General features: G+C 53.4%; 1 protein-coding gene across 1 annotated transcript; it reads right to left on the bottom strand.

The window, feature by feature from the left end:
• Nucleotides 1-1303: 1303 nt before the first annotated feature.
• On the bottom strand, nt 1304-6929 carry LOC119097554 (MFS-type transporter SLC18B1-like). The gene is made up of 3 exons (XM_037220587.1): nt 6920-6929; nt 6644-6752; nt 1304-2534 (listed from the first exon to the last, which is right to left on the bottom strand). The coding sequence occupies exons 1-3, from the start codon at nt 6927-6929 to the stop codon at nt 1304-1306; spliced, it is 1350 nt and encodes a 449-aa protein (XP_037076482.1).
• Nucleotides 6930-12726: the final 5797 nt, after the last annotated feature.

The raw sequence follows: 12726 nt of genomic DNA, 5'->3' as shown, positions 1-12726 counted from the left end.
GTGACAGCCCCTTGGGCAGGAGTAAAGGCAACACTGACCCTGATAATCTCCGGTCGTGACAGCCCTTTGGGCAGGAGTAAAGGCGACACTGACCCTGATAATCTCCGGCCGTGACAACACTTTGGGCAGGAGTAAAGGCAACACTGACCCTGATAATCTCCGGCCGTGACAGCACTTTGGGCAGGAGTAAAGGCGACACTGACCCTGATAATCTCCGGCCGTGACAACACTTTGGGCAGGAGTAAAGGCAACACTGACCCTGATAATCTCCGGCCGTGACAGTACTCCGGGCAGGGGTAAAGGCAACACTGACCCTGATAATCTCCGGCCGTGACAGTACTCCGGGCAGGGGTAAAGGCAACACTGACCCTGATAATCTCCTGCCGTGACAGCACTTTGGGCAGGGGCAAAGGCAACACTGACCTTGATAATCTCTGGCCGTGAGAGCACTTTGGGCAGGAGTAAAGGCAACACTGACCCTGATAATCTCCGGCCGTGACAGCACTTTGGACAGGAGTAAAGGCGACACTGACCCTGATAATCTCCGGCCGTGACAGTACTCCGGGCAGGAGTAAAGGTAAAACTGACCCTGATAATCTCCGGCCGTGACAGTACTCCGGGCAGGGGTAAAGGCAACACTGACCCTGATAATCTCCGGCCGTGACAGTACTCCGAGCAGGGGTAAAGGCAACACTGACCCTGATAATCTCCGGCCGTAACAGCACTCCGGGCAGGAGTAAAGGCGACACTGAACCTGATAATCTCCGGCCGTGACAGCACTCCGGGCAGGAGTAAAGGCGACACTGACCCTGATAATCTCCGGCCGTGACAGCACTTTGGGCAGGAGTAAAGACAACACTGACCCTGATAGTCTCCGGCCGTAACAGCACTTTGGGCAGGAGTAAAGGCAACACCGACCCTGATAATCTCTGGCCGTAACAGCACTTTGGGCAGGAGTAAAGGCGACACTGACCCTGATAATCTCCGGCCGTAACAGCACTTTGGGCAGGAGTAAAGGCGACACATACCCTGATAATCTCCGGCCGTGACAGCACTTTGGGCAGGAGTAAAGACAACACTGACCCTGATAATCTCCGGCCGTGACAGCACTCCGGGCAGGGGTAAAGGCAACACTGACCCTGATAACACTCCGGACAGGGAAACAGGCGATGCGATATATCCTTGGTCAGAGCGGACATTCGATTGTTCGTAAATGTGACACGAAGCTTTCGGCTCAGAAGTCAGTCACCTCTCATTTCTCTCTCAGAGAGAATGTTGCACGATGTTCGGGACCATTCAGGCTTTACTCGGCTCCATCGGGCGTGGCGGCCGAGCTGCTGGAGGAGCGCGACTCGAGGTGTACCCTGAACGCCTGGGTACCCGACGCCGCGGCCACCAGCAGCGTCCAACCGGCCAGCACCGTCGCCAGCACCGGAAAGCTGGTCACATCGAAGATCATGCCACCCACAGTGGATCCCATCACATTACCTACGGAGAACACCGTCCAAAATACGCTGGACACAAACAACTGTGTCACAACAGTATCTCCGAGTCCGCTTGTCAGACAGGTCTTTAAGATCCTGCTGAAGAGCGGGATGAAAGCCCCGCGCTGCGAGATCTCCTTGATGGTCCAGCCGACTCCGAGCAGCCACCAGGAGGGCCGCAGACCGTACGGTAGCGGCGACGGCGCCAGCAGCAGGAGCCCGAGCGCCGCGCCCACTATGCACGGTGTCGTCAGTGCATGGGTGTTATGCACGGAGTCGTGCGCGCGCCCCCAGACCGCGCTGAAGGGGATGCAAGCGCAGGCGACCGCCAGGAAGTAGAGCCTCAGCTGCGCGGGTGTGACGCTGATTGCAACAACCACGTACGGCTCGATGCTTAGGTCGATGGCCGTCCAGCTGATGGAGACGGTCAGCAGCATCACGCAGCACAGCCGGACCTCGGCGGAGCCGGCGAACACCCGCAGCGTAGGCCAGGGGCAGGCGTGGGTCCGCCGCACCGGCTTGCCCACAGACGGCATGAGCAGCGCCGTGAGTCCGGCGCACGTCAGCATCAGCACGCCAAGCACGTAGAACGGCAGCCCATAGCCGCCCAGCTGGTACAGGCCGCCGCCGATGGCCGGACCGAGCGAGATGCCGACGCCCGTCATCGTCTCAGTGATGCCGACGGCCGTGTTGGTGCGCTCCAGGAACTTGTTGGCGACGACGGTGAGCGCGGCCGTGTTGAGCGCGCTGATCGCCACCGCCTCCACCACGCGCGTCACGAAGCAGGCGGCGATGAAGGCGCGTGTGCTGTCGATCAGTGGCAGCACGCCGGAGGCCACGGTCGAGACACCGGCCAGCACCAGTCCAAGGCTGTAGCTGCGGCTGGCTCCGACGCGAGGTACCAGGCGGCCCGTCAGCGGGTACACCACCAGCTGTGCCAGCGCGAAGCAGCTGAACACAGCGTCTGTCACCGTCTGCGAGACGCCGCGCCGGCGCGCCCCCAGCGGGAAGAACGGGATCATCAGGGCTACCGGACAGCCGCCCATCAGACTGCCGGCGCACAGGCAGGCCAGCAGCACTTTCTGCTGGCGATTGAACGACAGGGGCGAGCCGGCGGCGTCGGCCGGCCCGGCGTCCCGCGGCCGCTCGCGTTTTGCGCGCGCCTCGCAGTCGCTACCGGGGACGCCGCCCAGCAAGCTGGTCTGCTCGCTCACGCCATGCTCGAGTCGAGTCCAGTCCTGCTGCCGGTGCCGCCTCGCCTCTCGCGCGCGTCGCGTGAACGACGAAGTGACGCCCGTCAGCTGGCGCGCGGCGGCGTTCTGACCAGCCGCAGCCGCCAGAGGCGGAGGCAGCGACACCGTCGGTTGGTCCGGCTCCGACAGGAACCGCTCGCCGCGGCGCCGGACGCCGCACGCGGTGGCGTCCTGACCGACCGCGGCCGCCACGGGCGGAGGCGGTGACACCACCGGTTGGTCCGGCTCCGACAAGAGCCGCCCGCCGCGGCGCCGGACGCCGCACGCGGTGGCGTCCTGACCGACCGCGGCCGCCACGGGCGGAGGCAGCGACACCGTCGGTTGATATGGCTCCGACAAGAGCTGCCCGCCGCGGCGCCGGACGCCGCACGCGGTGGCGTCCTGACCGACAGCGGCCGCCAGGGGCGGAGGCGGTGTCACTGCCGGTTGGTCCGGCTCCGACAAGAGCCGCCCGCCACGGCGCCGGACGCCGCACGCGGTGGCGTCCTGACCGACCGCGGCCGCCAGGGGCGGAGGCGGTGACACCGCCGGTCGGTCCGGCTCCGACAGGAACCGCCCGCCGCGGCGCCGGACGCCGCACGCGGCAGTGGATGATGGCTGTGTGTGTGGCTCAGCATTGCGACCATCGCCGCTGCGACCGACGCGGTGCCAGGAGCTGAGCTCATCCGCGCCCCGGCCACGCCCTTACCTGCGGCTTTAGCCTGCCGAACGGCGCCGCACGCCAGGGTTCTGACCGGTGAAAGCCGTGTTGTGTCATTTTGCTTTCTTGTTTCTGCGAATTTATTCCACAACAGATGAAATGTCGCAAGAATTTTAGGATGTGGCGGCGAGTGAGAACAGTGAGGCATTTCGAGGACGATGTGCATTATTCGGCTGACATCGAGGTGGCGAATGGTAAACCGTTCCGGCCGCAAAAGCCTACGCCCCCTCCCCCCCCCTCCCCTACTAAAATGTGCTTGGTGCCTTGTCACTGAGTAATCTCAAGGCCCAAGTCTATTGTAGGCTTCGACGGTTTTTTGGGAATAACTACGGATTAGACGTGGTTAGTCAATTTCCGAATTCATCCCTCACAGCCTGGCTCGCTTGGCATGGCAAAACTCCGCGGTGTGACTAGTGTCTATGAACGTTTGCATACGCGCCTTTTACAAGTGAACTTTATCCGTTCCGAACCCTTGTGTGCGTACAATAGGTCGACTGCGTATGCACTTTACTCATATGAGCTTGTTCCAAACGATCTTTTATCCCAACGAAATTTGCTGAATACGAATATTTTGCATCGGTAATTCATACCATACGAACATTTGCTTCTGACCTTTTGCGTGAAAACAAGCTGCGTACTTGCTTCTACTTACATTTGTGCACGGGTAACTGTGTACATACTTCAAGCACTCGTACCCACGCATACAAAATTGTGTCCTTAACCTATGTTGAACCGTTCGGAACGTAGCTACCTAACAGCCCCCTGGAAAAAAATAAGATTGCTCGTTGGTTACCTGCTGCATCCTATGGCCGAAGTCTGTAGCCGGTTTCAGATTTTTTTGAACGCAATTTTGTAAAATTTTGTAGCATACACATTGACACATTAGGCATCATAAGCCGATTTGTGACGCTCTCTACTACGCTGTGGGTTTGTTTGAAGTGACAATACTGCTTACATGAACGCCAAGGCTCGTGTACCATTCCTCTCCTAGCCGGCTTTGCAGGTAGCAAGGGTATAGTCATGCAGGGATGCAGTGAGCGATCCCACAAATACTTGGCAATCCGGTCAACTCTGGCACTGATCTGAACATTCGGAGGGCAGTTGCCCCTAACATATACTGGACATGTCGCATGACATGCACTAGGCATGTCACTGTACACAAGCGCCTTATCGGCCCGCCCCGGTGCGACCTGTGTTCAGTGTCGCCGTGATCTGCTCTCCTAGACTGTGCATTTAACCTTTAGGTGACCAGCTGGGAGAGGAGGATCAGCTCGGGTCATTAGAGATGGCGCTCCTGCTGGTAATCTCGGAGAGTGGCACCCAGCCTGTAGATGAAGCAGGTGTGTCTACTGACCTGGCCTGCCCCTTCGCAGTGGCACTGATCGTCGTCGTCATTGGTGCCTTGTGACGCATTCAACAGCTGGGGCTTCATGGTGTCGCCCGCTTCTCACCCTGCCAGGAACAGCGGGTGCCGTGGGGAATCGAACCCCGTGCCTCGGGATCCCAGGCGCGCGCACAATGTCACTGCCAGATCCGTACAGGCTGGACTACAGAATAGGTTTAACGCAGAGTGGGTGCTGCGCCGAGTGCAAGTCTGCCTAATACCCTGTAAAGCCAATTTTCGTAAACGCTTAGTGCACATGCAGTATGGCTACTCGTTTCCCCGCACACGGTGACATCGTTCAACGGCATTCATTTTAGCTTCATATGATTGCATTGAAGTGTACTTGTCGAGCTACCAAACTCTCAGCCTACGCCTGGCCCCACAAAAGCAAGCCTAACCCTCGCCAACGAGCGCTTTTCTCCCCCCCCCCCACGGAATGGGGGTTCCGTAGGTCAAGTTATTATATTAGTGCCATTGTACACCAAATGAATTATCTGTCACAGATTAAACGACGCTGGTAGGTTAGAAATAATGAATTTAGCCCTCCTACATATTCTTTATACACAAAGTTCACCGAATGTCTGCGTCGAAGGCGCGAAATCAGAGATCATATTTGAAATTAGAGATTTGACACCAGAGTTCCGGCGAGCATACATTGTTGTGAAGATCCCACTCCTCAGAGGAGTAACTACGGTCCAGCAGACGGTATTCGCGGACAGCTTCTCTACGTGCCGGGTAATCTCATGACGCGGTCGCGCTCGCAGACGTCGGTCCTTTGGCCAACTGTCACCGCACCGTTACGGACGAGTGCGACACCAGTCTGGAGGCCTCCACGCCTGCGTCACCACACTGGGCTTTGGGCGCGATAGGACCACGCGGCCGAAGCACCCGAAGGACCCTATTACTACTGTTACCGCTACAATGGGCTTAAAATCTGACCTGGAGGTTGTTTCCAGCCTCATGAAAATTAGTTGATATAGGTAAGCAATGTAAGAAGGCTCAAAATGGTCAGACGCTGTTCAAGGGCCAGTTCTCACAAGCTGACGTTTGGCATATAAATGCATGGTATTCACCATTGGGTTCGAGTCTCGTAGCAAGCTGCATGTTGGGTGCTTCATTTAAGCCAAGGCGGATATGTTAGACACCAGTCGGACGCAGCAGGCCCTTGCGAGATTACCAACATCAAGCTGAGCGTCATAACCTCAACTACTTGATCTGCAGCAGACTCATTCAAACGACTGCAGCCACTTTGTTTTTAGTGGACTATCACATGGAATTAACAGTGCAACGACCACACAGCCAACTCATCGGCAAGCGTAGAATTGTGTCTCAGCTGTTTTGAGGGCCTCTGGTGTCTTTGGATACAATGCGATTAACTCAGGCACTTATGCATTTCCCGATCTCACCGATTTACACTGGCGAGAACGAAAACTGGAACCTGCATTTGTGTATGCATTGATCGCTCTCGCTTTGCGCCAGTCGGATGACATTTTTGCCGACAAATGAGTGGTACTGTCTATTTCATCGTCATATTTACAATACTTGCAGAGAGCCTTTTGGCAATTAGCAGTACAGCGGCGATCACGAATAGGCCTTTACGATACTGAGAAATGGCCTGCATGCCGAAGATGCAGCTGATTCACGTTTGCTTCCGGATTTTGGACCGTAGAAGCGTCTGTGCGGAGCACGTCGGAGCATCCTGCCCGAGTGGAGAACTTCAGAACACCCTGCCTGTGTGGAGAATTTCGAAACACCCTATCTGCTTAGCGTTTTGACGAAGGCAGCCTGCGTCCAACTTGAGCCCAAAGCGGCAGAGTCGCACCATCGCGTAGTTTCCACCAGGTCAGCAGACAGGTCGATGCGGTCGCGCGGTGTCTGCAGAGCTGTCAGGTCAGCATGCAGGTCGGTGATGTCGCGCGGTGCCTGCAGACCTGTCAGGTCAGCAGACAGGTCAGTGCTGTCGCGCGGTGCCTGCAGACCTGTCAGGTCAGCATGCAGGTGAGTGCTGTCGCGTGGTGCCTGCAGACCCGCCAGATCAGCACGCCGGTCGGTGTTGTCGCATGGCGTCGGCAAACCTGCGAGGTCACCAGGCGCTGACCTGGCCGCATGCTACCGGCCGGCTCAGAGTGGCCCGGGCTGCTGACATTGACGTCACTCGTCTCTCGCTGTTGCCGCGGACTGTGACTGGTATCGTCTTACGCGGTCGCCGTGGACTGTGACTGGTATCATCCCCCGCTGATGCCGCGGACTGTGACTGGTATCGTCTCCCGCTGTTGCCGTGGACTGTGACTGGTACCGTCCCCCGTGGTTGCCGCGGACTGTGACTGGCATCGTTCCCCGTGGTTGCCACGGTTTGTGACTGGTATCGTCTTACGCGGTCGCCGTGGACTGTGACTGGTATCGTCTTCCGCGGTTGCCGTGGACTGTGACTGGAATCGTCCCTCGCTGTTGCCGTGGACTGTGACTGGCATCGTCCCCCGTGGTTGCCGCGGACTGTGACTGGCATCGTCCCCCGTGGTTGCTGCGGTTTGTGACTGGTATCGTCTTACGCGGTCGCCGTGGACTGTGACTGGTATCGTCTTCCGCGGTTGCCGTGGACTGTGACTGGAATCGTCCCTCGCTATTGCCGTGGACTGTGACTGGCATCGTCCCCCGTGGTTGCCGCGGACTGTGACTTGTATCGTCCCTCGCTGTTGCCGTGAACTGTGACTGGTATCTTCCCCCGTGGTTGCCGCGGACTGTGACTGGTATCGTCCCCCGCTGTTGCCGTGGACTGTGACTGGTATCTTCCCTCGCTGTTGCCGCGGACTGTGAGTGGTATCGTCCATTGGTTTCGCAATCATTCTAAACTGCTAGGCCTTGCGTGACCGGTGCTGTGACGAGTGTGCGACAGCTTAGGTCGCGTCACGGAGCGTCGACAGTCAGGGAGTCCCACGTTTGATTTCCTGAGGGCGGTCGTGACCCGGCGGCCGACTCCCGGCGGAAACTAGAAGCACTACAGCGAGATAGTGTGATCTTTTAGAGCCAGGCGGGAATTTAGAGCGAGGCGCGAATTCGAATCCAGATCTGATCCCGCGCCAGGGTCTCCTCTCAAGGCTATCGTCAACTAGGTGACAGTAGGCACATATGCGACCGAAGAAGCGCATCGAGAAATTCGGAGGACTGGTTGGATGAGCGGAAACAGAAACAGAAACAATAGTGCAGCTGGGTCAGAATTTGATACTACGAATGACTGATGATGCAGCCTGATATGATGCTGTTTGATGTTTGATGCCTGATGATGCCTGATGATGCCTGATGATTATGCCCAGCCTGATGATGTTTGATTCCCGATGAGCTACTGGAGCACATGTGTGATTGCGTCAAGGTTGATCCATGGCTGAGTGTTTCCTCTCACCGTAGAAAACAGATAGCGAGACATGGAATCGGCTGATCGCGCGCTCCGTAACAAGAGAATATACAAGAAAGAGAAAATACAAGAAAAGAGAGCGTGCGGAGACTGAAAGTGAATGCGACCATGAAGACAGAAGAGATGCTCAGAATATGCATTGTTGGCTACATTGGGTGCCGTCGGAACTCAAACGTTGGGTCTCTTCATACTCCACGCAGGCTTTTTGACGAGTTTGGCTTATAAAGGTATAATGATATATCGTGTGTGCTGAAATTGGAAGCTTTCCTACAGCAGGCAAGCAATTGCGTGATGCTTAATGTTTGCTTACTGCTACCAATGATAACTTAACAGAGACATCAACACCAAAATGGGAACACATCTTGAGTCTTGATTTACAAGTCTTTGTAGAAATGCACTCAATTGATTTTAACGTCAGTGCCTGAAGTACGTCACACTTCATTTTGAAATACATATACAATATTTTCAGCTGATGTAAACAGCAGGAACATTGCCGAAAATATGGCCCATAACGATATCGACGATGCAGCAAAACACTCAAATGGTGTCTCATGTCTAGCTGGTTGAAATGAAACCAATCAACTGTCTAAAAGTCTAAAGTTTCTTTTAAAGCCTACATTCGCAGCAAAACGAAATTTAGGATGGCATGGTGGCGAAATTTACCAAAAAAAAAAGATTGGAAGCCGTACAGGACACGCCACCTTGTGATTCGCCTGTGGCAGTCGTGCGCTTGATTGCGGGTCACGATGATTATCGTCTATCTAGTACTTGTTTGCCTACCAATAGTCATGTCGTCATCAAAAACCGCCATCTCCTTGACCAAGGGCATACAATCCACACCTCCGTATCGAATTTCCCTGAATTCCAGTTCCAGAAGGAGTGCATTAGCTGTGCTGAACATAAACATGATAGCGATGTGTACTTAACTGGGAACTTGCTAGACATGGCCGCCCATGTGCCGTCCGGCCGAAGGCGGTTTTGGCCCGGCTATTTTGGTTTCAATGAGTTATGCCATCCTCTGCATAACAAGGCATTTGGGCGATGTCATCTTGGATATTGCGGTTTATGGAGTACCTTTTACGCCAAACGGGGCTGTTTTGCTGTTCAATGACGGCGCATAAGCTTAGACTATCCCAAGGATAAGGCGGTAAGTGCGACCCGCTTCCATGTTCGGAGCAAGCGATCAGACTGTTCAGAGTGCGCTGTAACGCCATGTTCGGAGCAGGCCATCAGACTGTTCAGAGTGCGCCGTAACACCATTTGGTCTATCCCCATTCGGTATATCACCACCAAACATGATAAACGTTATAGCCATCCCATCCAGAACGTCATGCACGCTCCAAAATAACCTCAAAATAGTCGTCCTCCAAACAGATCGACAGACATTACGTGAGCAGAGATCCGACGAACTGTCCTCCCCTCGATTTCCTTTAACATAACTGCAATTATAGTACGTCTGAGACAACGAGGGCATCTCTGGGCTTTTCGCGGGGAATTGAAAACTGTGACCTCTAGAGGTCACCGAAGACGACATTGTTGTCCGACGTTGGCACCTATAAGGTATCATGCTGGATAAGCAGAGTGAAGTGACATGCTGAAACTGATCTAAGGCTATTTGAAAGGAATTTGCACTTAAACTACATCGAGGTTCTACTGCGAAAAAGTGTGCTAAACAAATCAGGGCTGGGATGACGTTAGGTTGCGTGATGACCTTTCACAAACGAGCATATATGACACCTTTCCAGACAGCCGTTATCCTTATGACATTGTACATCGAATGACACTTCAAAAGATACACTCATAGATGTTTGAAACTGATCAATTTCTGGTCAAATGTATCAAACAGCTTACATATTCCACTGGTTGATAAATATCCCACACATCAATAATCCACGTATCAATGTCCCACTTATCAGTACCCCACATAACGTTATGCCACATGCCAATATCCCATATCAGACAACATTCTAATTAATATCCCACATATCCCATCGAAGACTTACAGCTGTGGAACATCCAGGATAGCGTGTGCGTTTTCGCCTTACTGCAGAGAAATGGCAAACTGAAATGGAAATTTGCATCGACATCACATGTACTGTTGAGAGGTGTCATCTTACTTGCTTGCGCAAGGTCACCATGTGCAAAGTCACCATGCGCATGCCTGACATATCGCCGGTCCCTCTGGTTCGGCTAGCATACACAACCTGAAATCTTCGGTGTAGTTTGTGCGCAGCAGCCCAGCTGCATCATGTCAGTTTACTCTGCTTATTCAGCCAGATGTGCTACAATTAGCAGTATCGGGGATGATGTCCTATAATTGGAATGATATGGGACATCGTTGGTATTTCCCGTGACGTCCGGATCTGCCACGGCTTTCGATGCCCCGCGGATTATCCGGTGACATCCGGAGCTGACACAGCCTTTCATGCCCCGCGGATTATCCGGTGACATTCGGAGCTGACACAGCTTTTCATGCCCCGCGGATTATCCGGTGACATCCGGAGCTGACACGGCTTTTCATGCCCCGCGGATTATCCGGTGACATCCGGAGCTGACACAGCTTTTCATGCCCCGCGGATTATCCGGTGACATCCGGAGCTGCCACGGCTTTTGATGCCCCGCGGATTATCCGGTGACATCCGGAGCTGACACGGCTTTCGATGCTCCGCGGATTATCGGATAGCCTGTATCAATTATCATGTTTGTCGGTATCTAACGGTTTACCGCTTTACAACGGGGGCGTTTGGTGCGCAATAAAACACGTTTGCGTAACGTACCAAGACACCTTGATCTCTCGACGGCGCAAGTTTTGTTGAAATCGAAGGAGTTACTAGCGGGCAAGAAGAGGGTGTGTTTTGACAGTTGGTGGGGAGACGCCTTTCGGGTGTCTAAGGGGAAACATGGCGCGCAGAGTTCACGGGCCAAGGGGTCATGATGATGGGCCTTGAAAAGATAGCGCAAAGCTCGCGCAACGATGAGTATACTTTTCCGACATACGGGGACGGCCAATCGATGCAAAACAGATAATTTTTCACCTCCCTTTTTAATCCCAGTTTTGTGCGAAACGAGATTAGAAGCTAACTGGGAGTCATGCAATGTCCGAAAGTTTGAGAGGAAACATTTCATCGCAGAAATGTCTTCTGACAGATGCGTGTATTATGACATACGAGATAAATTAACGTGGAGCTTATAGACAACTAAAACTATTTAAGCCGTTTGCTTTGAATAGGACAGAAGTCACTATTTATCTAGTTACATCCGCAGACAAATGGCGCCCCTTTAAACTCACTTGGCCCTCCCCTTCCCCCATTTTCAAATGTGCCTACATGATGTAATATGGTGGAAGTCTGCATCGAACGCAGTTGCCCCTTACCCTTAGGCTTTATCAAATTGAATATCTTACTAATGTTTTTGCGTAGTTTTAGTGCACGATGTGCAATTTTACGTGACCGAGCCCAAAATAACTCGGACTCGGGCCCACCGAAATCAGCCGAGCATGAACGCACCTTCTTACCAAGAAAAGCTTATGCGTTGGGTATAACTCACACACGTACCAACATATCTATGGGTACACCGGTGTACAAAATATACATCCACACCAAATCGAAAGTATATCTATCACAGTTAAATGCACGAGTTTTGCTACAATAATTTGCTATTCAGTGGCGACTGCATCTGAAATGAAAATCAAAGTAAAGACCGAGTCACAGGCTGCTGGAATAGTAGAATTCAGATAAAGACCGAGTCAGAGCAAAGACCGAATCACAGGTTGCTGGAATAGTAGAATTCAGGTAAAGACCGAGTAAGAGTAAAGACCGAATCACAGGTTGCTGGAATAGTAGAATTCAGGTTAAGACCGAGTCAGAGTAAAAACCGAATTACAGGTTTCTGGAATAGTGTAGTTCAGGTAAAGACCGAGTCAGAGTGAAGCCCGAGTCACAGGTTGCTGGAAAAGTAGAATTCAGGTAAAGACCGAGTCAGAGTAAAGACCGAGTCACAGTTTGCTGGAATAGTAGAATTCAGGTAAAGACCGAGTCAGGGTAAAGACCGAGTCAGTTTGCTGGAATATTAGAATTCAGGTAAAGACGGAGTCAGAGTAAAGTCTGGGTCACAGGTTGCTAGAAAAGTAGAATTCAGGTAAAGACCGAGTCAGAGTAAAGTCCGAGTCACAGTTTGCTGGAATGGTAGAATTTGCGTGCGAATCGCGGGTTCGGTACCCGTTGCCCAGTTTGACCCACTCATTGAGGTTGAAATTATCCTTGAAGATACAAATCGTCCGACCAGTGTCCATAACAGAAGTCCTTGCAGCTTCTGACTGTACCGCTACACGGTTTTAGCACTGTCAGTAGGAATTAACGTGATTTTGTAACGGCTGTGCTGTAGTGATTTCAAGATATCTGCATAAAGTCGCCCATCGGCTGGAGGTTTTCTGCAGTACCACAGCGCCACCGCAATTCCGCCTTTTTTGCTTGATTAGCACGGGAACGTGATATTGG

The sequence above is a fragment of the Pollicipes pollicipes genome, unplaced genomic scaffold (assembly GCF_011947565.3).
Source record: "Pollicipes pollicipes isolate AB1234 unplaced genomic scaffold, Ppol_2.1 Scaffold_4295;HRSCAF=5057_pilon_pilon_pilon, whole genome shotgun sequence".
Classification (NCBI taxonomy): domain Eukaryota; kingdom Metazoa; phylum Arthropoda; class Thecostraca; order Pollicipedomorpha; family Pollicipedidae; genus Pollicipes; species Pollicipes pollicipes.
Note: the sequence above shows the minus strand (reverse complement) of the source record. Positions and strands in the feature narration are given on the sequence as shown.